A 26572-nucleotide genomic window follows, 5' to 3' on the forward strand; every position below is an offset into this window, starting at 1 on the left:
CTCATCTGACATGTGGCAGCGTGGGTGGAGGACAGATCCCCCCCTCCCATCAACGCCTGAAACAGGTGGAAGAGCTGGTCATGAGGTCATAAGAGCAGGACAGCTGTCCCTACCCTGGGACAGCTGCAGCCCTGGGAAGAGTGGCCCCTGTATCTCACAGGGGTAACACAATAGAACTGGCCCTGATGGTATAGGTGTAGAAGAGCAGACCCTGACAGTGTGAAAGCAGAACTGGTCCCACCCCTCACTCACTGCCACAAGAGGTGAATTAGCAGGGGCAATGCTAGAGAGCTCATCCTGGTAATGAAGACAGGAGAACTGGCGGGCTGACCAACCCTACAGCAGCCCAGGCCCAGAATCAGGGTTATGACTTGACCGGCCCCAACATCCACCCCATCTACAATCCGCTGGTGCTGTGGGATGGTCTTTCTGTATGCTGTGAATATGTGTTGCTACTATTGGTAAGTGAAGAAGCTATTTTGGCCTATGGCAACACAGGATATAGCCAGGCAGGAAATCCAAGAGAGATACAGGGAGAAAAAAGACACAGTCGGAGTGATGCTGTGAGCTGCCAGGGGAGCAAGATGTAATAGAACACAGGTAAAGCCATGAGACACATAGCAATACATAGATTAATAGAAATGAGTTAATTTAAGATGTAATAGCTAGCTAGCCATAAGCCTGAGCCATAGACCAAACCGTTTGTAATTAATATCAAGCCTCTGAAAGATGATTTTATAAAAACAGCTGCTGCCCGGGTGGGACTGGGCAGGTCGGAGAAACTTCAGTCTATATGCTGGAGCATGTGAAGAAACCTGACCCGCAGACCCAAAGCTGCAGGATCTCCACAACACAGGGCAACAACAGGATATCCAAGTAGCGTCCCAGTGAGGCCCAGCATTAATAGTGCAGCAGAAACCAGAGGCCTTGAATCGAACCACTGACTCTTTGCAATGAACACTTGCACGTAAAGACATATGGACAAAGGGCTACACCACACTGCAGCTTCCATGATGAGATTTTTATATTTTCCCTTCTCTTAAATTTTGTTTTATTTGGGGGGGGGGTTGCAGGGGTGGAGGGTGGATACAAAGGGACAGGGAATGAATGGGATCAAAATACACGATTCATTTGTTGTTTGAGACACTCTCACTTTATAGCTCAGGCTAGCCTAGATCCTACTATGTAGCCCAGGATGACCTCAAACTTATGTCAACCCTTGTGCCTTGACCTTCTGAGTGCTGGGATTGCAGGTGTGAAACACTGTGTCTACCTTCATTTTGTTTCTTTTTTGGTTGTTGTTTCTTTTCTTTTTTCTTTTTCTTTTTTTTGGTTTTTCAAGACAGGGTTTTTCGGTGAAATAGTCCTGGCTGTCCTGGATCTCCCTCTGTGGACCAGGCTGTCCTCAAACTCACAGAGATCTGCCTGCCTCTGCCTCCCGAGTGCTGGGATTAAAGGCGTGTGCCACCACCACCTGGCTCATTTTGTTTCTTATGGTAAAAGAATGGTGAACCATGATCTGACCCCTCTTTTTGGTTGAAGCCTCTCCTTGCCTACTGAAGGCAGAAATTAATATCATTTATCCCCTTTCAAAATTCCCCAGAAGTTAATTCAGTATCAAATGTTTAATTTCTCTAAAGCAACAGCTACTTAATAAAGTTAATAAACTCACTTCGCTTGAGGCTGGAGGTTATAGCTGAGTGGCAGATTGCACATACAGCAGGCTTGAGACCCTTGGTTCTGTTCCCAGTACCACAAATAAGTCAGTATCTGAACAAATAAATGTAGCTTCATACTTGAGTGAAGTCAAAATTTATTGACAGCAATACAAAACAAGCTAAGACAGAAAGCTGCCATTTAACAGATAGATATTGGTGTAGTTTCCTTCCTGGAGAGGGTATGTACTCAAGTCATCATACCTAAGATAAAACAAAGACTAGATTGTCAGCAACTAACCAAGGACTACACTTTACCTATTAATAGGGAGAAAATGCTAAAGGTAAAACGAGACATTTACAAATATTTTTTGATGCTAAGTTCACAGAAGTAAACAAAACAAGCTATAATTACAAAAACTTCAGACACAGGATATAGAATTAACATGACTATTTAAATCTTTTCCATCAGCCATCATTTGCTCTATCCTCCACTCTACTTGTGCTACAATTACATGCTTGTTGCTTCTACACTACAGAGTCAACAGTTATCACCAACAATGCAAAACAGTTCGAGCCCAACAAGACTTAGTGTGCTTCCGCTCCACTCAAACTAAGCTGTTCCAAGCCAAGATTAAGAACACCTGTTGATTAGCCCCTGCTCCTTTTCTGCTTGTGTCATACAAAGTTAAGTCCTTACTTGACATTTTTTGCTTGCAATGCTCTTGCTACCGTCTTTTTCTGAGACATTAAAATTAACTTGTGAAAACTGCAAAAAACAATGAAATTGTACTTCCGATTCTGAGCCTGCAATCTTTTCCTGCTCAGACACACTACACTCCTCTGCAGTGCATCCCACCAGCACAGCGACTCCTTTTCTTGTTCTCTGTTCCTCTGCCCTGAAGGCACTTCTGGATAGCATAATACGTGCTCTTTGGCTGCCTGGACAGTCAGGACACCTATGGCCATTGGGACTTCTCACTCCTCTCCTCCTTCTTTTCTATGGCTAATACCACTTTCCTGCTTTTTGTCCACAGGTGAATCTCCAGGTTTGATGTTGTCATCAGAGAGACAGAGTCGATTTCGGCTTCGAGCTCCTGGTTGGTAAAGCTGCATTGCTGGACGATCCTGAAGCAAAAACAAAATATTCACGTTACAACACTGTTACTCCTCTTTAACGTGGCTGGTTTCAGAGCCCTAAATTATACATCCATATCCTCCGAAACCAAGTCAAAGACCTGAATGTGTGCTACATAATAACTTCCCATTTCCTGTATCTGAAAAGCAACCATTTTTAAAGGAGGGATTGAAACTAGACCCTTGTGCATGGTAGGTAAGTGCTCCACCGAGCTGCATTTCCAGCCCTTTTTCTATTTATTCTGAGACAGACTATCACTAAGTTGCCCGGGCAGGCCTTGAACTTAGTATCTTCTTGCCTCAGCCTTCTGAGTAGGTAAGACTGCAGGCCATCAACACCAGTCATAGTTGCCGTCACTTCTTTACTTCAGACAGGGTTTCTCAAAAAAAAAAAAAGGACAGGGTTTCTCTGTGTAGACTTGGCTGTCCTAGAACTCACTCTCTAGACCTAGCTGGCCTCAAACATAAAGAACCACCTGTTTCTGCCTCCCAAGTACTGGGATTAAAGGCATTCGACACCATACCCAACTTGTAGTCACTTAAGAATTACCTTACATGTCTGGTGTAATATTTTGAGAAATCTACTGCCTAGTTTTAAAATATTTTTATTAATTCTTTGAGAATTTCATACATGCATATAATGTATTTGCCTAACTTTTAAAGCCATCTCAGGATTACATAATTAACTCTTAATTTTTTAAATGTCAAAACTACAACAATCGGACTGGAGAGATGGCTCAGAGGTTAAGAGCACTGACTGCTCTTCTAGAGGTCCTGAGTTCAATTCCCAGCAACCACATGGTGGCTCACAACCATCTGTAATGAGATCTGGTGCCCTCTTCTGGTCTGTAGACATACATGCAGGCAGAACATTGTATACATAATAAATAAATAAATCTAAAAAAAAAAGACTTATTTCATTTAAAAAAAAAAAAAAACTACAACAATCAACGGTGTAGTAGTTTGAATGTAATTAGCACCCCCCCATAAGCTCATAGGGAGTGGCACTATTAGGAGGTGTGGCTTTGCTGGAGTGGGTATGGCCTTGTTGGAGGAAGTGTGTCACTGTGGGGGCAACCTTTGAGGTGTCATATATGCTCAAGCCATGCCCAGTAAGACACTCAGTTCACTTCCTGTTGACTGCAGGTCAAAGATGCAGAATTCTCAGCTTCTTCTCCAGCACCATGTCTGCCTGCACGCCACCATGTCCCACCATGGTGATAATGGACTGAACCTCTGAACTGTAAGCCACCCAATTACATGTGTTATAAGAGTTGCCATGGTCATGGTGTCTCTTCAGAGCAATAGAAACCCTAACTAATAAGACAAAGAAAGGGCTAAGCTGTAGCTCAGTAACAGATTCTTGCCTAGTCTGTGCAAAGCCAGGGTTAGATCCTTGGCCCTTGGCCCTAGGAGAAGAAAACTCTGGAGAAACCTCAACAATTACCTGCTTGTCATTCTCCACCAGTAAATTGCCCTTTTGGTGGGAGGGGGAGAACAGGGCCTAAGGTAGCCCAGACTGACCTTCAATTTGAAGTCCTCCTAACTCAAACTTCTGAGTGCTGGGATTACAGACACAAGCCACCATGTCCCATGTAATAAATTCACTGTAAAATCCAACACTACCTAAAAATATGTTTAGGATGGTCTGGGGATTTAGCTCAGTGGCAGAGTGCTTGCCTAACAAGGTCTTGAGTTTGATCCCTAGCACAGCAATATATGTAATAGATATAGATATGGAGATTAATTTAGAATGAAAACTTTGGCCAGTGAGATAGCCCAGTGGGTGACTTTGATCCAAAGGAACCACAAAGAAAAAGGAAAGAGCCAACTCCTGCATTGATTTGCACACATCGGTGTGTATGCTTGTACACACACACACACACACACACACACACACACACACACACACACGTTAATAAATTTGAAAATAAAAAGCATGGAAATGTCCCTGAAAATTATGAGGTTAGACTCTATGTAAATTGCCAAACGTTTTAAAAAGTAAAATCTCACTGTGTTGTCCAGGCTGGTCTTGAACTCCTAGGCTCCCGTGATCTCCTTGCCTCAGCCTCCCCAGTAGTTGGGACTACAACTTTGCTACTGTCCTTGGCTAAAAACATGTGCTCAAATTTAGGTACAACCCACCACCCGAGTAGGTGGCACTTTAGAATCAGATTCCTCAGTAAGCCAACAAAATCATGGCCTTGGACCCTTAATTCAAGTCCTATGTTTGCTTTATGACTGTTTGACCCTAGAAATCTTGTAAGCCATTTTAAGAATTTAGCAAGTGGTGGGCTGGGGATATCGCTCACATGATACAGTGCTTGTCTAGCATGTGTGAAGCCCTGGGTTCGATCAGAGCATAAACCAGGCGTAGTGATACAAGTGTGTAATTGTAACACTTGGGAGGTAGAGGCAGGAAGATCAGAAGTTGGAGGTCATCCTTAGTTACATACTGAGTTTGGGGCCAGCCTGGGCTACATGTCTCAAACAAAACAATAAGAAAACCAAACCCACAAAAATAGTAATACAGAATAATAACAAAAAAAGAATTGGGGTGTATGACTCAGTAGAACACAAGCTTTGCATGCACAAACCTCTTATTCAAGGTCAAGGAGCTCCCTATCCCCTCAAAGAAAGTTCAACAGAAAATTATAGGCCTTCCTTACCCTTTCTTCCTGATTTATGAAAGCTAACCCTAAAGTGTTATTCTTCTTCTGTATGTGGTGCTGTGGATTGAACCCAGAGCCATGCACATGCCAGGCAAGTGCTCTAACAGAAGCTATGTCCCCAGCCCTAAAGCACTATTCCTATTAAGTAACTGTAGCAAAATATTTCACTGCTTTCACAAGATGAAATGTTCAAATACTTGAGACCACTGCATAATATTTCCAGATATAGATAATGGGGCTTCTAGTGTACAAAGCCACAGTGAATTGAACACCAAGGATAAAGAGCTGCTAATAGCAAGTTAGAATGCAATGAAGATGTCTAAGGCAGGCACTGTCTCCCATCTACAATGTCAGCAGTTGAGAGGGCAGGGCAAGAGGATCGCCTTGAGTTCTTGCCTGGCTGTCTTATGTAGCAAAACCCTGTCTCAAAAAACAAGGTGGGGTGCAGGCTGTGGCTCAGTTAGTAGACTACTTGCTTAGCATGTACAAGGCTCTTGGTTTGATTCCCAGCATTCAAGAGGTGGTGTCAGGAAGATCAGAAGTTCAAAGTTATCCTCAGCTACATATTAAATTTGAGACCAGCCTAGACTACGTTATAAACAAACAAAAAACCAAGGGAGAAAGTATACAAATGAAGATTCCTAAGTCTATGTGTTCTTAAGGACTAAACATAACACAATGATAACCCCGAGATACTGCTGGGACACCAATCTTTACTCTCAACACTGGTAAATAAAGGGAAATAAAGTGTTTATCTCCTTTTCTTGCATAACAAGCTAATGGTATTAATATTTCATGTTTTTTTTTCACCCTTATTCTAAAACAAGGTCTCACTATATAGCCCAAGGAGGTCTCAAACTCACAATCCTCCTGCTTCAGCCTCTTGAGGGCTAGGATTACAGGCATGCATCATCATACCTGGTTTTTTCAACGTATAAAAAATTATGTTTATTTGGGTATACACACGATCATATGAAGGTCAGAGGAATAACCTGTAGGAATTGATTCCTTCTTTCTACCATGTGGGTCCCAGGGATTGAATTTGGATTGTCTAGCTTGGCAGCAAGCACTTTACCCACTAAACTATCTTGCTGGCCCCTTGTCAACCCTTTATCTTGAAAAGCTTGAAATCAACTAAAATATTTTATAAAATTAGTGCAGTGAATACCACATATCCTCCTCCTAGGGTTCACCAAATAGTAACATTTTGTCACATTTGCCTTTTCTGTCTTTAATGTATGTGTACACATTCTTTTCACACATTATTTTCTTGCAGAATCATTTAAGAATATTTCAATATTTCAGCTTGTATTTTCAAGAATAAGGGCAGTTGTTATTGTTCAATTATGACTTTTTTTGAGAGAGAGAGTCTATTAAGAAAAGATTTAAACCAGGCGGTGGGGGCGCACGCCTTTAATCCCAGCACTCTACTTGGGAAGCAGAGACAGGAGAATCTCTGTGAGTTCGAGGTCAGCCTGGTCTACAAAGCAAGTTCCAGGACAGGTTCCAAGGCTACACGGAAAAACCCCTGTCTTGAAAAAAAAAGAAAGAAAAAAGAAAAACATTTATTTATTTATTTAAAGATTTATTTATTTTTAAATTATGTGTAGTTTTTCTGTCTGCATATATTCCTACACACCAGAAGAGGGCGCCAGATCTCATTACAGATGGTTGTGAGCCACCATGTGGTTGCTGGGAACTCAGGACCTCTGGAAGAGCAGTCAGTGCTCTTAACCTCTGAGCCATCTCTCCAGCCAAGAAAAACATTTAAATACAGATTTAAGCATGTATGTTAACAAAGGGGGAGATAGCCGGGTGGTGGTGGTGCACACCTTTAATCCCAGCACTTGGGAGGCAGAGCCAGGCGGATCTCTGTGAGTTCAAGGCCAGCCTGGTCTACAGAGCAAGATCCAGGACAGGCACCAAAATTACACAGAGAAACCCGGTCTCAGGGAAAATAAATAAATAAATAAATAAAGGGGGAGAGATGAGAAAGGCACAAGGGTACATACCTCTGACTGAGGAGATGGGGAGGAAGGAGGATCAGGAGTTCAAGGCCATCCTAGGCTATATAGTAGTTAAGGTCAGCATGAGTTACATGAAATTCTGTCTCAAACAAATGAATCAAAAATGGAAAAGAGAGGAGATGTAAGATGGCTCAGCAGTTAAGAGCACAGGCTGCTCTTTCAGAGGATTTTGGATCTGTTCCAGTACACATGTGGTGATCGCAAATATATGTAACTCCAGGTCTATGGTATCTGATGGCCTCTTCTGGCCTCCTCAGGTACTGCACACAGGGTGCACAGACACACATCATCATCATCTAAAAATAAGTCATTAGTGATAAAAAGGGGGGATGAAGAGGAGGGAAAGAGAGACATGTACGAGAAGAGGAAGTAGTACACATATTCAAGTGGGCACAGGCTTCACAAGAGCCACTCAACCATACACCATCCTAAAGTAGTGGTTCCCAACCTTCCTAATGCTGCGACCCTTTACTACAGTTCCTCAGGTTGTGGGGACCCCCAACCATAAACTTATTTTCATTGCTACCTCATAGCTGTCATTTTGCTACTGTTATGAATCATAATGTAAGTATTTTTGGAGATAGAGATTTGCCAAAGGGTCATGACCTACAGGTTGAGAACTGTTGTCCTAAAACAATGGAAACCCACATTCAGCACAGGTGCACATCTGTAATTTTAGCACTCTGGAGTCTTATGCAAGATTGCCATGAGGGCAAGACCAGCCTATGTTACACAGCAAAACTCTGAGTCCTTATAAGTCAACTAACAACAAAATAGGATATCCAGGCAGCATATTCTTCCTAATGCGATATAAGAGGAAGGGAACACAGCATCGCTTAAGAATATTCTTGCAAAAAAGGTCACTTAATAGCCGGGCGGTAGTGGCGCACGCCTTTAATCCCAGCACTCGCAGAGGCAGGCGGATCTCTGTGAGTTCGAGGCCAGCCTGGTCTACAGAGTGAGTTCCAGGAAAGGTGCAAAGCTACACAGAGAAACCCTGTCTCGAAAAAAACCCAAAAGAATATTCTTGCCCAAGACTGAGTGTGAGTATATTCGAAGTCTCTAGATCAGGGCATACCAGGTGTTTTGTTTATTTTGTTTTTGTTTTTGAATGAGGGTCTCACTATGTAGCCTTAGCTGGCCTGAAACTCACTGTTTAGACCAGTTAGCCTCAAATTTGTAAAGATCTACCTGCCTGTCAACCTGCTCCTGCCTCCTGAGTTCTAGGATTAAAGGTGTGGACCACCATGCCCAGCCCTTTTAAAGATTCATTTGTTTTTTTAAAGATTTATTTATTTATTATGTATACAGTGTTCTGATGCACATATCCCTGCAGGCCAGAAGAGGGCGCCAGATCTCATTACAGATGGTTGTGAGCCACCATGTGGTTGCTGGGAATTGAACTCAGGACCTTTGGAAGAGCAAGCAGTGCTCTTAACCTCTGAGCCATCTCTCCAGCCCTTAAAGATTCATTTTTATTACTTTTAACTGTGGGGTGTGTGTGTGCATGTGTGCATGTATGTGCAGTTACCTAAAGAGGCTGGAGTTATAGGTGTCTGTGAGCGCCTGACATGGATGCTAGAAACTGAACTCCAGGACTCTGGAAAAGCAATGTCCATCCTTAACTGCTAAGCCATCTCTCCATCCCCAAGTTTGTTTGGTTTTTGTTGTTGTTGTTGTTGTTGTTTTTAAATAAATAAGATGTGCTTGGGACACTGCCTTACTCGATTCATTCATTTTTTTTTCCTTTTTGCAGTGCTAGGATTGAACCTAGGGCCTCCTGCAGTCTAGGCAAGCACTCTTTTTTTTTTTTTGGTTTTTCGACACAGGGGTTCTCTGTGTAGTTTTGTGCCTTTCCTGGAACTCACTTTGTATACCAGGCTGGCCTCGAAAGGCAAGCACTCTTAACCACTGAGAAATACTCCCAACTCCAAAATCCTTTTTAATATACCATAATGCTTGTTTTCCTAACTAAGTTTAGCTGCTATGTCAGAGACTATATGGCTGATACAGCTTAGTATCTTTTTTTTTTTTTTTTTTTTTTTGGTTTTTCGAGACAAGGTTTCTCTGTGTAGCTTTGCGCCTTTCCTGGAACTCACTTGGTAGCCCAGGCTGGCCTCGAACTCACAGAGATCTGCCTGGTTCTGCCTCCCAAGAGTGCTGGGATTAAAGGCGTGTGCCACCACCGCCCGGCTCAGCTTAATATCTTTACCAGCTGGTCCTTTCTAGAAAAGTTTGCTGATTGCCAGCCTAGATTTGACTATTATTTTCACTTTAAAATTGTTTAGTTAATTGTAAATTTTTAGTGCTAAGTTGTCTATCACAGTACCAGCACTTAATTACTAACTATAAAAGACACATAGGATGTATATGGTTAATGAGGTCACAATACTATAATTTGCCCATCTTCGATCTGAGAAGATCCATAAGACAAACTGGTTTCTGCAACAAACAATTCAATGTCAGGAAAACAAAAGGAGATTGGATAGATCAAAAGAGAATTCAACCACACACAATTTAACTATTTCAGACACACACATTCTATGAACTTTGTTCATAGCCCCTATTTAAGAAGACATTAACGATGCAACTGGGAAACTCTGAATATGAATAAATAGGATATTAAGAAATTACTGTTTGGCCGGGGTGGTGGTGGCGGCACATGCTTTAATCCCAGCACTCGGGAGGCAGAGCCAGGCAGATCTCTCTGAGTTCGAGGCCAGCCTGGTCTACAGAGCAAGATCCAAGACAGGCTCTAAAACTACACAGAGAAACCCTGTCTTGAAAAAAAGAATTACTGTTTATCGGTTAAAGGCACTTGCTGCCAAGCTTGACAAGCTGAGTTCAATCCCCAGAACCTACATGGTGGAAGGAGAGAACCGACTCCCCCAGATTGTCCTCTGACTGTTCCTCATGCACTGAGACATATGTGCACTTGCACACACTCATGTACATGCACACACAAAATAAATGAATAAATTGTAACAAAAGGCTGGGTGGTGGCGGCAGCGGCGGTGGTGGTGCACGCCTTTAATCCCAGCACTCGGGAGGCAGAGGCAGGTGGATCTCTGTGAGTTCAAGGCCAGCCTGGTCTACAGAGTGAGATCCAGGACAGGCACCAAAACCACACAGAGAAACCCTGTCTCGAAAACAAACAAAAAAGTTACAAAAGAAAATGAAAATTCCACAATAGGGACTGGGGATGAAGCTCACTGGCAGAAAGCTTGCAAGGCCCTGGGTTCAGTACCTAGTTAGGGTGGGGAGAGCGCATTCCTTTGCATTTATACTTGTAAGAATGGGAGAAGCAATCCTCATAAAAAAACTGAAAAGCAGCACCTTGTTCCTTATGCGATCTCTCTTAACCACTTCCTCTTTCCTTTCAGTTTTTTCTGAGGTGCATATTGACTCTGTATTCTCACTCTTCTTTCCTTTATCTCGAAGGGCTTCTTTCTCTCGCTTCAGCTCCTCTTCCTTTCGTTTGAAAGCCTTCTCTTTCTCATAGCGCTCCTTCTGCTGCTGTCTCCGCCGTTCTTCCTCCTGCCGCTTCAGCCTCTCTCTTTCTCGGATCATGCGCTCCTGATCTCTTTCATAATCCCGCTCCCTGTCTCTGTAGTCTCTGAAACTCTCCTCCTCAGGCCTGCATGGAAAACAACCAAGAGACCTGGAAATACAGCTCGGTTGACAGAGTGCTTTACCTAATGATGTATGAAATGCCCGGGGCTCAGGTCCCAGCACCATAGGCTGGCCTCAAACACCTGAGACCCGTCTGAAAACCAGAACAGAACCAAGAAAGGACCCTGAGACTGAACCTTCAAGCATCCTACAATTGCAAATGCAGAAACACTGTGATCCTAACTTGGCCACCCTAATGAGGATGCACTGCTGCTACAGCTGAGGAAAAAGTAGTAGTTTGAGAAAAACAAGCAAAACCGGAAGTCTGGCTCACCAGTTAAGAACCTATTGCTTTTGCAGAAAACCCAGGTTTGGTTGCCAGCACCCACACCAGGAGCTCACAACCACCTGTAACTCCAGCCACAGGGGGATCTGACACCTATGGCCTCCAAGGGCACTTGCACACATGTGCACATAGACACACACTAGACACATGTACATAACTGAAAATAATATAAATCAATCTTTAAAAAAGGAAAACCAAAGGTCATTCACCTAGATGAAGACACTAGAAGATTTGAAACCTTTCCTCCTCCTCCCTCCACCCAGAGAAAGCAATTCACCTGTTTTTTCTTTTTCTTTTTTTTTTGACAAGGTCTTACCATGTAATCTAGGCTGGCCTTGAAACCAGCAATCCTCCTACCTCAGCCTCAGTGTTATTACAGGTGAGTACACCAGTCCAAGCAGCAAATCATTTAACTCCATGCAAGTAAAGTGCATGGCATCTCCACCAGTGGCTAGTGATGAAACATGCTAAGAGCTCTCAATTGCTGACTGACCTCTTCGGCTTTTCATCCCTCAGTTCGACGACATCAGAACGCTTGGGCAGAGTACAACTTTGCCCACTGGCTCTTTCTTCATTCACATTCTCTTTGTCCATTTTCTTGGCTTTGTCTCTTTTATCAAGTTCTTTTTCATCTCCTTTTTCTGGTTTCTTGAGCAGCTTTTAAAGAGAAAATTTTCATTTTGGTAAATGGGGCATTGCCTTCTGAGTCTATCAAAAATCCCACAATATACTAAATATTTTAACTTTAGACAACAGAAGCCCCTTATCTTTGCCATTATTCTCAAACTTCCAGACAAACAACTAGTATACAATAGTGATTTACTAAAAGGATACTAGCAGAGTGAAAGTATCATTCCTTCCACGGGAAGTGGTTTCATCATCCTGTGGCAATGGGATCAAGACTCCTTTGGTTTTAAATGGACTCTTTTGAAGGGGTTTTGAGACAGGTTCTCACTATGTAGCCCAGGATAGCCAGGAAATTACAATCTGCCTTTATTTGTCTCCCTAGTGCTAGTTAAAAGCGTGCACCACCCTACCTGGCTACAGGTCAAACTTTTAAGTGAGTCAATTTTTTTTGTTTTTGTTTTTCTTATGTGTATAAACTTGTAATGCCAAATACCTTGATCACCAAAGGAGAGATCCATTGTGGGAATGATTCTGCCTTAAGCCTGAGAATAACATATTTATGATGGTATAATCACATTATCACTAAAGATAAATAGCAGTATTTATTGGCATTGGATTTTTACAATCCCAAAGCCTTATACAATAGAATGTTGAAATTCCATCTCTACTCAGTACCACATATGCCACTCTCTCTGACATCATTGCTATAAAGAGGTATCATAGATACCCCTGCTAGGTGTTGGATAGGCAGATTCTTAGGCAAAACAAAATATCGCAGTAAATGCATCATAAGAGGTTCATCTCAGGGAGAAGGCATCATGCAAGTCACCAAGCAAAAGGCAAATGAACCACAGGACTTAAGCATGAGCTACTTCAGCACACACAGCCACTACAAATGGGAATCCGAAATGGACACAAAGAAGGTCCCAAAGTAAAACGAGGGCAGATGTGCAGGTTTCATCTGAAGTGTTCTTATTTCTCTAACGAACATCTACCTGTATTAGATACCAAGATGTTCATTCCTCTAATAAGAACATTAGAGAAGCTCTCCAGCATGGCTGGCTCTACCTTTTGGCTGTCTTGCTCATCACGAGGACGAGCAAGTCAAATCATTTCTGGCATGGTAGACAGAGACTCAGCTGGAAGGAACTAAGGTGGACCTTCCCCTGTATCAGCAATGATGAGTCCAAAGGAGACTCAGGAAACCCCAGCCCCCCGCAAACTGCTGTATTTCCAGAAAGTAGAAGGTGACCATGCTGTCATATCGGTGAGATGCTCTCAGACTTTCTGAAGGTCTAGCTGCGAGTATGTCTCTGGGATGTTCACTGGAACAAGGGCTGCCCAAGCCATGCCCTTGGGAAGGAAGCAGCAAGGCTGAGATCTTTCTACAGGTTTTCCTCTTCCTATATGCAATGTAGCAATAAGCAAACCTGCTGATCACAGATTCCTAGATGCAAGACAGTAACTCGGGAATCACATGAGAGGGAGAGCACTTGGCAGGGTATTATTAGTCAATACTCTTCCCTGCCAGTTAGGAGAGGCATATAAAAAGATGAGAAAGCACTATATAAACTGACTTTCCTCTGAACCTGCATTGTTAAGGCTTCTGGGCACACAGTAGAGCATCAGGGTCACTTGGGTGCCCTCTCTTTTATTCTATCCTATTTTATTGAAGTAGGTGCTGGAACTGCAGGCCAGGCTGACTTCACACTAAACCCATCTACCTTAATGAATTACCATGCCTGGTTTGGGGTTTCCTTTTAAAGACAGATGTCAAATAGCTCAGCTTTCACAAAGACCCAAGTCAATCTGAAGGGGTTTCAACACGGAACACTACCACCACCACCAAAAGTTCTTATTAGCTAAGACCTGTGTGTACGACATGATACTAGGTGCTCTGTATCATGTACTTGATCCTTACATTTTTCTGATTCACAGCTTGTAACAGAAACCTGTGTACCTGAAGACAGTGGAAAACAAACAGATGAGGCAACTTCATGTATCATTTATGAAAGAAAAGCTGAATAAAACCCCAAATTCATGCAAGCCAAGCCTAAGTCCAGAAACTGAGAGACTAGCAACCCACATAGCAAACATTAGTGACTTGAACAAAACAGATCTGCAATGAAGGACGATAGCATTGGGTAAACTACTGAATCCTTCTAATTCATTTTAAGCTTAAAACTTAATACTATTAATATAATGGGAAATCTCTTTATTTCAATAACCCACCCCCAAAAGTGCAAAAACAAAACAAAACTTGCAACAACACAAGGCTCATGCATAAACAGATACATGCAGTTTTCAGTGACATGCAGTCCGTTTCCGTTGTTTTCATACCTTAATCTTTGGTTCGTCCTTTATTTTTTCCCTTTCTGGAACTCTCTCTATCTTCTTTAGCTTTTCTATATCTTTTCTTTTTCGTTTCTCCTCTTCTTTCCATTTTCTTCTCTCTTCTTCTCTCTGTCTTTTCCTTTCTATTTCTCGTCTCCTCCTTTCTTCCCTCTTTTCTTCTCTCATTCTCTAGAAATACCAACACAATCCTTCCAATGACATAGGTACCACAAAACCCCCACTAGCCACAAAGGCGTTATGGGTAGGTACCTGCTAACCCATCTGACTTCTTTCCTACTTTTTTTTTTGTTTTTCGAGACAGAGTTTCTCTGTGTAGTTTTGGTGCCTGTCCTGGATCTTGCTCTGTAGACCAGGCTGGCCTTGAACTCACAGAGATCCTCCTGGCTCTGCCTCCTGAGTGCTGGGACTAAAAGCGTGCACCACCGCCCGGCTTCTTTCCTACTTTCTACAACATACTTAATATCCATCCTCTGGAGAATCAAGACTGGGACCTGTTCCCACGGTTTCCTTTGTACATTCTCAAGGCTTTCAGGGTATCACAAATGTCTCTGGGACAACAAAGCTCTCTCCATGTCTGCAGGGTAAGCCCCTAGGCCCACCACCACCAAGAAGATGGCCAAACAAGCTAGATCTTCAAGGGCTAACTGTGAGAAAACAGCTACTTCTCCTGTAGGATCCTAAGGCTCTCAAATGTTTATACACTGTGAACTAATAAAGAACCAGGAAAACTACAAAAATGAACACTCACCTGCTTGTTCTTCAGGAAGCTCAAAAGTGGGGTTGTCCTTTTAGCTATAAAGCATAAGCAGATTATTAATAATGCTTATTAAGCCCAGAAAGCATTTGGCTTTCAGTCATCCCCTGCTACCCACTCAAGATGGAGAAATTATACCCCTTATAAAATTCACCACTGTATTAATCCAAACAAGTTGTATAGTATTCTATTTCAAAATGCAGGCTTAAAATACATTTTTCAAAAGTGAATAAAACTGGGTGTGGTGGCACACACCTGTGGAGGCAAGAAGATCAGGAGTTGAGACTATCTTTGGCTATATGGTTACATAGTTTGTGGCCAGCCTGGGATATATGAGACCCTCTCAAAAAAAAAAAAAAAAAGACAGAAAAAAAAAGTGAATAAACTGTCATTGAAATACTGAAAGGGGGTCTGGAGAGATGGCTCAGCGGTTAAGAGCACTAGCTGTTCTTCCAGAGGTCCTGAGTTCAATTCCCAGCAACCACATGGTGGCTCACAACCATCCATAATGAGATCTGGTGCCCTCTTCTGGTTTGCATGCATATATATGGACAGAACACTGTATACATAATAAATAAATGAATCTTAAAAAAAAAGACAATGAAATACTAAACAGTCTGGTTGGAGAGATGGCTCAGCAGTTAAGAGGACTCTTCTAAAGGTCCTGAATTCAGTTCCCAGCACCCACATGGCAGCTCACAATCTGATGCCCTCTTCTGGTCTGCAGGTATACGTGCAGACAAAGCATCTGTATACATAAAAAATAAATCTTAAAAAAGAAATACTGAGCCGGGCGGTGGTGGCGCACGCCTTTAATCCCAGCACTCGGGAGGCAGAGCCAGGTGGATCTCTGTGAGTTCGAGGCCAGCCTGGGCTACCAAGTGAGTTCCAGGAAAGGCGCAAAGCTACACAGAGAAACCCTGTCTCGAAAAACCAAAAAAAAAAAAAAAAAAAAAAGAAATACTGAACGTTTTTATAAGTAATTTTTAACTGGTAAGACACAAATAAGTACATTCTTATTATATAGGAGTATAAGTTTGTTCAACTGGAAAGAAACCGAGGGCAGGGGTTTGTGCTACAAACATCTAATCATCCTGATACCCTATTTCTACTTCTTGGAATTTATTCTAAGGAAGCTACCAGAAATGTGCTTATTCTGCATATTCACTATTAGAAATCAATCTTTAGAATTCTATTTAAGGGGGCTGCAGAGACAGCTCAGTGGTTACTGCTACTGCAGAAGACCTGAGTTCACCTCTCAGGAGCCACATCAGAATTCCAGTCTTAGGCAATCTGAAGCCTCCTGCATCTTCAGGCACCCACACCCCTGTGCGCATACCTCCCCCACATAAGCATTCAAAAAGGAAAAGTGGGATGGACATGGTGACACACTAGGGAGACAGAGGCAGGAGGGTCTCTGTGATCTCTGTGAGGCCAGCATAGTCTGGAGTTCCAGGACAGCCAGGGCCACAGAGAGATCCTGTCTCAAAACAACAAACGAACAAAATGAAATTTAAAAAAATGAATTTAAAAAAAGAAATTTATTTAAATTCATTTTTCAACATGCTGAACAATATTAGCCTTGATGGCATCTTTTTGAACACTTATTTTTTTTTAAACTTTCTTTTTGTTTGTTTAGCGATAGGGTCTAATATGGCTTAGACTGGTCTGGAACTCACTAAGTAACCAAGGATGATCTTTTTTTTTTTTTCAAGACAGGGTTTCTCTGTGTAACAGCCCTGGATGTCCTAGAACTCACTCTATAGACCAGGTTGGTCTCAAACCTGGAGATCCGCCTGTCTCTGCCTCCTAAGTACTGGGATTAAAGCTGTGCGGCACTACTGCCCAGCTCTCCAAGGATGGTCTTAACCTCTAATCCCTCTTCTTCTACCTCCACCCCCGATGCTGGGGTTACAAAGGTATGCCACCATTACTGTTTTTTGTTTCGTCTCTGTTTTATTTTATTTTATTTTATTTTTGAGACAGCATCCGGCTCACTAAATTACCCAACTGGCCGTGAACAAACTGTAGCTCAGGCAGGCCTTAACTTTCTATCCTCCTACCTCCGTTTCCTAAATAGCTAGGATTATGGATAAATAAATGGATAAATTTACAGGGTAAATTCCTAGGAGTGGAAATTCTGGGTCAAACACTATGTCAGTAGTTAGAGTTGGCTGCTTAGAACCAACATCTAAGCTAAAATTTTTCAGATTTTCTTTTCTTTTTTTTTTTGGTTTTTCCGAGACAGGGTTTCACTGTGCAGCTTTGCGCCTTTCCTGGATCTCGCTCAGTAGACCAGGCTGGCCTCGAACTCACAGAGATCCGCCTGGCTCTGCCTCCCGGATTAAAGGCGTGCGCCACCACCGCCCGGCCAGATTTTCAATTTTATAATAATGAACTTCAGTTTTTTAGATTACCAGGTCAATTTTTAGGAGTAAGAATTTACTGCTAGGAGACACCAATTTTTCTTCCAAGGTTTGCCATCGGCTAGGCATTCCGTACGTAACAAGCTTTCAACTGTGCATGCTTGTATCCCAGCTGTGCGACACTGAGAGAGCCACTAGAACCTTGTCTCCCGGGTGGGTGCAGTGTCCTGATCCTGTGAGGTAGCTATTAACTGTGCATTCCAAGAGATGCAGTCTCAGAGAAGGGAGTGACTTCAAGATCACAGAGCTACCAGGTCAGGCGGGAGGACACAGACTTAGGGAGGCTGATGAAAAAGCCACTGGCCAAAATCCTTTTCCTCCTTACCTATTAATTCTCGATTCTTGGCTTCTATTTCCTCCAGCAATGTCTCTGGAGTAGATGTCATTTTTTCATTGTCTGTGGCATAACTCTCCAAAAATTTCCTGTATTCTGGATCTAAATGATTATTTAAGGAACCAGAAAACAGAGACTTGAACAAACAAATAAGAAATATTATGTAGGACAGGTATTTATCTAAGAAGATACTTTTCTACTAAATGGAAGACTTAAAAAACAAAAACAAACAGAACACTCACACAAGCTAGATGACTAGGGCTATCTTGGGACGCAAATTACTGATACCCACCGTGGGAGTCTGGTGTAACAGAGCAGTCAGGAGAAATGAGAGACCATACATTAGAACACACTGACAAGAGGTGGAACACTGCTCCAGGCCTGGGATGGCAGCTCAGTTTTAGAGCACTTGCTAGGCATGGGTGAGGCACTAGGTTTGAGCCCAGAATCTCAGGAGAAAAAGAAAATCTAAGGCTCCTATGAACCCAGAGCCACACTTATAGGAGAAATGGGAATTACAGAGTATTCATTAACAGCATATAAGCAATTTGTGCATGGCACACCCCACTTTATAAAAACTCAACATAGGAAAGTGTGATGTTCCAAAAAGATAAACTAGAGGCCAAGTCCTAGACATGGCTTTGGAGACTGTGGTGATTCCTGGAATTCTCTCCTACATACCTCTGTCCTAAGAAAGGGAAATAAATATACCTGAGTCATTATATAATTTGCAATATCATCAATAAAAAGCTGTGTACTCGAGTCTTTGCTGTTTTATAAAGTACTTGTTATAATAACAAATGACAAAAATTCAACAAAGGTGATTCTAAAAAATCAATACGATATAAAAAATATTGTGGCTGGTGGTTGGCTAGATGGCTAAGTGGTTAACAACACTGGCTGCTCTTTTAGAGGATCCACAACCTTCTGTTACTTCAATTCTAGGGGAATTCAACACCTTCTTCTAGCCTCTGAGAGCACCACCTATGCACATGATATACATGCAGGCAAAACACCCAAACATATAAAAAATAAAATTAGGGGCTGGAGAAATGGCTCAGTGGTGAAGAGCACTGACTGCTCTTCCAGAGGACCTGAGTTCAATTTGTAGCAACCACATGGTGGCTCACAACCATCCATAATGAGATCTTTTGTCCTCTTCTGGCCTGCAGGGATACATGCAGACAGAACACTGTATACATGATAAATAAATCTTTAAAAAAAAAAAGTAAAATAAAAAAAAAATACTGGGGCTAAATCCTTATCCAATACAACAACAGTTGTACAACAGTTAGCCAACATAATGTTACCAAAATCTCAAAATCCAGAGTTGGTTTTGCCTTACATGGAAATTAAGCCAGTTTTCCATTCCTATATTTCTGTTTAGCTTAATAACTATATGTATTGTTAACAGAATATTCAAAGCTTAGATTAGACTGGCAATTTCAGTTGCTTTATATGAAGTTACTTGGAGATAAAAAGTTGTTTTTAAGAAAAAAAAAAGGTTTTTTCCCCCTTGGGTGGGGGTGTCTGTCAAGATGGTTCAGGGGTAAAGACATTTGCTGATGACCCGAGTTCAATCCCCAGGACCCAAATGGTAGAAGAGAAGAACCAACTCCTAAAAATTGTCTTCTAAACTCTATACTTATGCATTCCCTCCCATCCCCATTATATACATCAATATTTTTTAAAGTTTTGGGCGGCTTTTTAAAGATGGCTCAGTAGTTAAGAGCACTGATTGCTCTTTCAGAGGACCTGGGTTTAATTCTAAGCACCCACATAGTGGCTCATAATCACCTATAATTCTAGTTCCAGGGGACCCAACGCCCTCTTCTGGCCTCTCCTTTCGCCAGGCACACAAGTGGTATACAGACATACATGCAGATAAAATACTCATATACATAAAATAAAATAAATAAATCTCAAAAACTTTTTACAATATTTTCAACCATAGGTCAAACCTTGTTTTAGAAAGATAATGGAAACTAAAAGTTAAATCATAGCAATGGTAGGAGGCTGCAAGGAGCAGTTAATATCATTTAAAAACTGATTTTTCTTATCATCTCTAATCAACAGACTCAGAATGATTTACTGCTCAGTGGTCAAGACTAGATTGCTCAGTGGTGGAGGAATGAAATGCCACTAGCCAAAGAGAACAGAAACACTGTGGAAAATCCACACCCACTCTAACAAGTCAGCAAAGCTTCCATAGGCATAAGATTTCTCATTAACTTTACTCATATGTTTTCTATTTAACATATTGGAGTCTAACTCACAAAAGCATCATGCAAAAGGACTAAAAAAGCCAATAACCAGAGCTATACTGTACCATCATCAATAGTCCCAACTTTTGTATCTCTTTTCTTAATCTTCTTTTTTGCAGCTTTTTGAAAAGGTGCAAATTCTACGATAGCATGATATTCCTGACCTGTTTAGGGAAAAAAAATGCCATCCTTGCTTTAATAAAGAAGATGTGAAAAGTGGGTACAAGCAAATCAGCCTGTTTTCTAGACCTACTTAAATGGCAGTCATTTGAATAGTCTCCCAAATGCCAAAACCCTAACTAGATTAACACAACTATAGAATCAACACTGATAACATAAGTAAAGACATGACAGCAAGCTGGGTGTGGTGGTATGTACCTATAGTCTCAACTATTGGGAAGACTGAGGCAGGAAGATTGCATGAGCCCAAGAGTTTCAGGCCAGCCTGGGCGACACACAAAGAGCCTATCTCAATCAACAACAACAAATAAAAGATATGGCATAGAAGTAAATGTTCACTGAAATTCAGCTTGTAAAATGTGGCATTTTGATATGTGAAAAGAAAATCTACAAATTAATTTTCATTACAAAATATTTTAGAGCATGGCATAGTGGCTTGGTGTCTATAACCTCAGCATTAGGAAAGTTAAAACAAGAGGGTCATTGAGTTCAAGGCCAGCCTGGGCTGCTTAGCAAGCTCTGGTTCCAAAATCCTAACTAAACTAACAAATATTAGAAATCTCTTAAATAAGCAAATGTTAAAAAAAAAAACATGCTTTGGAAATAGAACACCTCACATAACCACAGCCAACCTCAAACTTTCTTTGCAGCTGACACTGTCTTAAACCCCTGATCCTCCTGTCCCCACCTCCTCCCAAACTCTGGGATTAAAGGGATACAATGCCCAGCTAGATGAGGTAAATCTAGAGACAGCAGCTCAGTACGGTAGCACATCCCTGTAATCCCAGTACTCAAGAGCAAGACTGCCATGAGTTTGAGGCCAGCATGAGATACAGAGTGAGACCCTGTCTGGGGATGGGGAGTCTAATGGTTTGGAGCTAGTTGTGGGGGTGACAGCTAATAAATATGGGGTTTCTCATTGGGATGATGATTACAGTCTAAAATTAGATTGTGGTGATGGTTATACAATTCTGTGAATATATGAAAAAACCCACTGGACTGCATGCATTTTTGTTTTTGTTTTTGTTTTTTTCGAGACAGGATTTCTCTGTGTAGCTTTGCGCCTTTCCTGGAACTCACTTGGTAGCCCAGGCTGGCCTTGAACTCACAGAGATCCGCCTGCCTCTGCCTCCCGAGTGCTGGGATTAAAGGTGTGCGCCACCACCGCCTGTCTTCGAACTGCATGCTTTAAAAGGGTATATTTTATGGTGTGTGAATTACATCTTCATAAAGCTATTATTTTCAGTAAGGTACCAATATGAGTTTGACAGATGTTAATAACTCCATTATGGCAATCATTTCACAGTATATATACACATCAAGTTATCACACTGTACAACAGACTTGTATAAATTTGTCAATTTTACCTCACTAAAACAAAGAAAAACATGTTTAAAGTCAGGTATGATGGTACATACCTATAATCCCAGCACTCAGAAAACAGAGATAGGAAGATTGCCACAAGTTCAGGCCAGCCTGGTCTACACAGACAGACAGTTTCAAAAAGGCAAAACAAAGTAAAACAAAAATAAAAAGACTACATATTGCACAAATTAAATGATTCTGTTGATGTGAAATGCCCAGAGTAGGGAAATCCATAGAGACAAAGTAGATTAGTTGGCTGCCAGGGCTGAGGCGGAGAGTAGAAGACTGCTAATAGAGATGGGTTTCTTTGGAGATGATGAAAACATTCCAGAATTAGAAGTGATGGTTGTAGAACTTGGCGAATATACTAAACCCTACTAAATTTGCACATAAAGATGGCGAATTTTATGATGCGTGAATTATATTTCAATTGAAAAAGAAAACTGACTGTTAAAAAAAGATACACCAGATCATTCCCACGGAACAATGTCACACAAGGTACAAAATACTATCTTCTCAAACAAATGAATAAATTTAATTAATGAAATTAAAAAATACTATCTTCTCTTCAGTGGCATATAGACACAAACTAGAATAAAATAAGAACAGGAGTTGGGTTGGGTGGCACATACTTGTAATCCTAGTATTTAGGAGATGAAGGCAGGAGGATGAGAACTCCAAAGCTACCCTAGGCTACATGGAACCCTGTCTCAAACAAGAACAAATCATGAAGGAAAGATGGCTATGAAAATCCTAATGAGGGCCGGAGAGATGGCTCAGAGGTTAAAAGCACTGGCTGCTCTTCTAGAGGTCCTGAGTTCAATTCCCAGCAACACATGGTGGCTCACAACCATCTACAATGAGATTTGGTGCCCTCTTCTGGCATGCAGGGATACATGCAGGCAGAATACTGTACACATAATAAATAAATAAAAAAAGAAAATCCTAATGAATGCAGAATCAGACTAGATGAATAACTACTATGTATTTGAAGAATAGAAGAGATAAAAACCAAGATTGAAGCTCAGTGGGAGATAGACTGGGGAAACAAACAAACAAAAACAAAAGCACAACCAGGGCAAGGCAATGGAGGGCTAAAACTAGCAGGATGCGTTTGGAATTTTTGTTTCATAACTATCAACTTAAATCATTTCAAAAGGGGTAATTTTAAGTTTGGGGTGTAGCTCACTGATAGAGACAAGGCCTAGTAATGTGAGAGACCCTAGGTTTAATCCTACGAATGAACGAACACACACACACACACACAGAAACACTGAATTTCATGGCCATCAGGCTGAAGTATACAGAAACAGAAACATAGAAACCCCTGTAAAGAGACAGTGGTTGTCCATACATTGGCTGATGAGGACACAGAATGTAAAGTATAGATAAGTCTCAGGGAACAATACACTTTATGGGCTGGAGAGATGGCTCAGTGATTAAGAGCACTTCTTGCTCTTAGATCTGGGTTCAATTCCCAGCATGGACATGGCAGCTCACAACCATCTGTAACTCTCCAGTTCCAAGGGATCAGATGCCCTGGTCTGACCTCTGTGGGCACCAGGCATAAATATGGTACACAGACATACACATAGTCAAAACTCATACACATAAAATATTTTTTTAAATACACAGAATGTTACTAAAAAAAAAAAAAAAAGCCCACAATGGGCTGGTGAGAGGGCTCAATGGGTAACAAGCGCACTTGCCACCAAGGCTGATAACCTGAGTTCAATTCCCAGGACCCTCATGGTGGAATGAGAGAACATGTGTGCCATAGCCTGCAGACACACAAAATAAAAAAAAAAATGTAATAAAATTGTTTAAGAAATTAATAAGTTGAGGGGCTGGAGAGATGGCCCAGCGGTTAAGAGCACTGGCTGCTCTTCCAGAGGATCTGAGTTCAATTCCCAGCACCCACATGGCAGCTTACAACTGTCTGTAATTCTAGTTCCAGGGGATTTGACACCTTCATACCAATGCACATAAAATAAAGTTTAAAAAAATATTTAAGGGGCTAGAGAGATGACTCAGAGGTTAAGAGCACTGGCTGCTCTTCCAAAAGTCTTGAGTTCAATTCCCAGCAACCGCATGGTGGCTCACTACCATATGTAATGAGATCTGGTGCCCTCTTCTGGCCTGCAAGCATACATGCAGGCAGAACACTGTATACGTAACAAATAAATAAATCTTTAAAAAATATTTAAAAATAAGAAATTAATAAGTTGATAAGACTCAAAACTTGTACCAGATGTAAAGGATAAAGAAATGAAAATATTACAACTTGGACCCCTGTACTAAGTGAGAAATCATTGCTATCTGCTAGAATAAAAATGCTGGTCAGGGAAAACAGCTGGTTTGGGAAAACTAATCAAAGTTAAACATGGAAGAGTGTAACAGAGAGTGACTTTAGTGAGTGAGAAGCCCTTATTTTACCCTTTGTGCACACAAGTTGGATAAACACATTCATCAAGCCTTCAGCTTTTATTGGCATATATCATAACAAGGATTTAATATACGAAAACTTGAGGTAATTGAGATAATAAAACTAGACAAGAAACCCTATTTTCATTTATCTATGATTATAAAACCAAATGAAAGTTGGCAAATGCCAACTTGGATACATTCTGGCTAAATATTGCAAGTAGCAGATAGCAAATAAAAAGTGAGATTAGAGTGAAGTCAGAAATTTGTCTTTGTTATAAATTGTGCATCCTGGATACCAAGAGTTCGTGCGTTTTGCTGGTGCTGAGGATCACACCCAGGGCCTCACACGTAATCAATCACTGCATTAAATCTTCGGCTTGGGAGATCAAATCTGATGTTTTAGCTATATACAGCTTTGTGAGAAAGATAAACAGTATTCTAACTGAGGACTATTGACATAAAGAATATTCATTAATATCTTTGAAGCAGAAAATCAACATTTAAAACAAGTTTAAAGTGTCACATAAGGAGAAATCAGTAGTAATTTCATTTACTGGATCAAACTAAAGAAATAAGTTAATAAAAATATCTGAGGATTATAAAAATCCTTTAAATGTTGCACATTTCATCTCAAAAGGGCTTAGAAAAAGTACCTACACAGGCATGGAGAAAGCATCGTTTTGTATACTGCTGTCCCCCTCCCTCCTTACCTTCCTTCCCCTTCCTGACCCTCTCTTTCCAGTAATTCTATGTAGCCCAGAATGGCCTCAAACTTGTAGTCATCTTCCTGCCTCTGTCACCAGTGTTGATAATAGGCATGTTATCACAAGTGGCTGCACACATTCTCTTAAATGTAAAAATGGCAAACTCCCCTAAATTTTATAAAGACTCACCTTTATTGTCAAGAAATACATAGCCATCAAATCGGTCCCTGAATAAAAGAATGTCTTCTTGGTTTTTAAAGTTGATATATGCTCTGGCATACATATGAGGATACAGACTGTAGAGGGGGAAAGCAATTATGTGAATATGGTTGCAGGTGACTGGCTGAATTGCAAACATGTATATATTAAAGAAACTAGCTCAAAAACTAAAAGGGGTAGGATAAAAAGAACGGAAGACTGTTTTCCACCCCCGTTTTTTAATTTTTTTTTTTTTTACCTAGTATCATTAGAAAAAAACTCAAAATAATCATGATCAGGCATAGGTTGAAGATGCTCCTGAAGCTGCTCCTTGGTCAAAGTGGGAGGTAATCTTCGAATTACCACCTTAGGAAATGAATGGGGAAAATAAAATCAGTACACATCAACTTTCTGGTATACCCAAATCATGGCTCTTGATCGGCTTTAAAATACAAAGGCACTTATAAAAACACTGAAAATATTCTTCTGCAGCCCAACGCGGGTTTATAAAAACTCTGGGAAATGACAACTGACTGTCTGGCGCAACCTGACAATGTCAGGTTCTGTTATTAAATGGCAACCCTGCAGTTTAAAACCCATTTTAAAAAAACAAAAAACAAAAAAACGGATCTATTTGTAAACAGGTAGACAAATCCCGGTCTTTCGTGGATGTCACGAAATCGTATCAATTGTATCTCTCACACATCTAACAGGCGCTGAAAGAACTCCCTCCCCATTTGGCTTAACATATGTAAAACATTACCCCCACTGCCCTCCATCTGTCTGTCCCTCCAGGTCATCAATTCCCTTAACGTACTTCCCCAACTCGCCTCCATTAACACTTACACAATTACTCTCACTCCGCACCCCTGGTGTCGCAAGGACTATTTAGCAATTCAGCCCAATTAAAGTTCCCCTATCTTTACTGCCGCTCCCCTTTCCCATGACCACCTCACAGTCGTAGCTCTAACTTAAACCCTTCTCATCTGGGAGCCCTCCTTTTCCCTCACCCCCCACTTCGGGGGCTTGACCAGAACCCGCTAATCCTATTTCCACCTGTGCGTGAGACAGAGCGAAGCAATTTTCATTCAGTTAGAAACAGAAGAGAAACCCGGGAGAGAAAGAGAACAGCCCCATTCCCAGCCACCCTCCCCAATCCGTGTACTCGTCCCGCCCTCTCTCGGGCCACCAGCCCATAGGCACCTTGCTCAAAGCTTCTTTCTTCTCCCTGTTGCGATCTTGCTTATCTTCTCCTTTGGCGCCTTCGGCAGTAGCTCCAAGGCTACTGCCTGTGGCACCCTGAGGCGTTAACAGGGTCACTCGCTTCTCCTTAGGCCTGTGATCTTTCTCTTCCTTCATGGCCACGGTTACGCTCCTTAGAGCCGTGGCTCAGCTGCAATGCCTTTACGCCGGGCACCTACTCGCGGGCAGAAGCCTCAGGAGCTCCGCCCCTAACAAATGCCCCTAGTGATAAGCAGAGCCTGGCGTT

At 41.6% G+C, this 26572-nt stretch overlaps 1 protein-coding gene across 2 annotated transcripts; it reads right to left on the minus strand.

Annotated features, from left to right (window-relative positions):
- Nucleotides 1–1796: 1796 nt before the first annotated feature.
- On the minus strand, nucleotides 1797–26572 carry Upf3b (UPF3B regulator of nonsense mediated mRNA decay). Of its 2 annotated transcripts, XM_052738181.1 has the most exons (11): nucleotides 26287–26572; nucleotides 25343–25449; nucleotides 25075–25181; nucleotides 20275–20373; nucleotides 17937–18047; nucleotides 15180–15223; nucleotides 14417–14599; nucleotides 13998–14036; nucleotides 11943–12106; nucleotides 10828–11128; nucleotides 1797–2783 (listed from the first exon to the last, which is right to left on the minus strand). In XM_052738181.1, exons 1-11 carry the CDS (start codon nucleotides 26440–26442, stop codon nucleotides 2634–2636), a joined length of 1461 nt encoding a protein of 486 aa, XP_052594141.1. In that variant the 5' UTR covers nucleotides 26443–26572; the 3' UTR covers nucleotides 1797–2633. The 2 variants fall into 2 exon arrangements, with proteins under 2 accessions (XP_052594141.1, XP_052594147.1); XM_052738187.1 differs by lacking the exon at nucleotides 13998–14036 and having other exon boundaries at nucleotides 26287–26568.

Source organism: Peromyscus californicus, unplaced genomic scaffold (genome assembly GCF_007827085.1).
Source record: "Peromyscus californicus insignis strain IS unplaced genomic scaffold, ASM782708v3 Scaffold_10__1_contigs__length_136768540, whole genome shotgun sequence".
Taxonomy (NCBI): domain Eukaryota; kingdom Metazoa; phylum Chordata; class Mammalia; order Rodentia; family Cricetidae; genus Peromyscus; species Peromyscus californicus.

Bases quoted from the DNA above. Each gene is read 5' to 3' on its own strand.
- Upf3b (XM_052738181.1), bottom strand. From the start codon at position 26,442: ATGAAGGAAGAGAAAGATCACAGGCCTAAGGAGAAGCGAGTGACCCTG. The intron at 25,450-26,286 runs GTGCCTATGGGC...TCATTTCCTAAG, and splicing joins AGAAAGAAGCTTTGAGCAAG to GTGGTAATTCGAAGATTACC. The intron at 20,374-25,074 runs GTGAGTCTTTAT...TTCCCTAAACAG, and splicing joins TGTATTTCTTGACAATAAAG to GTCAGGAATATCATGCTATC.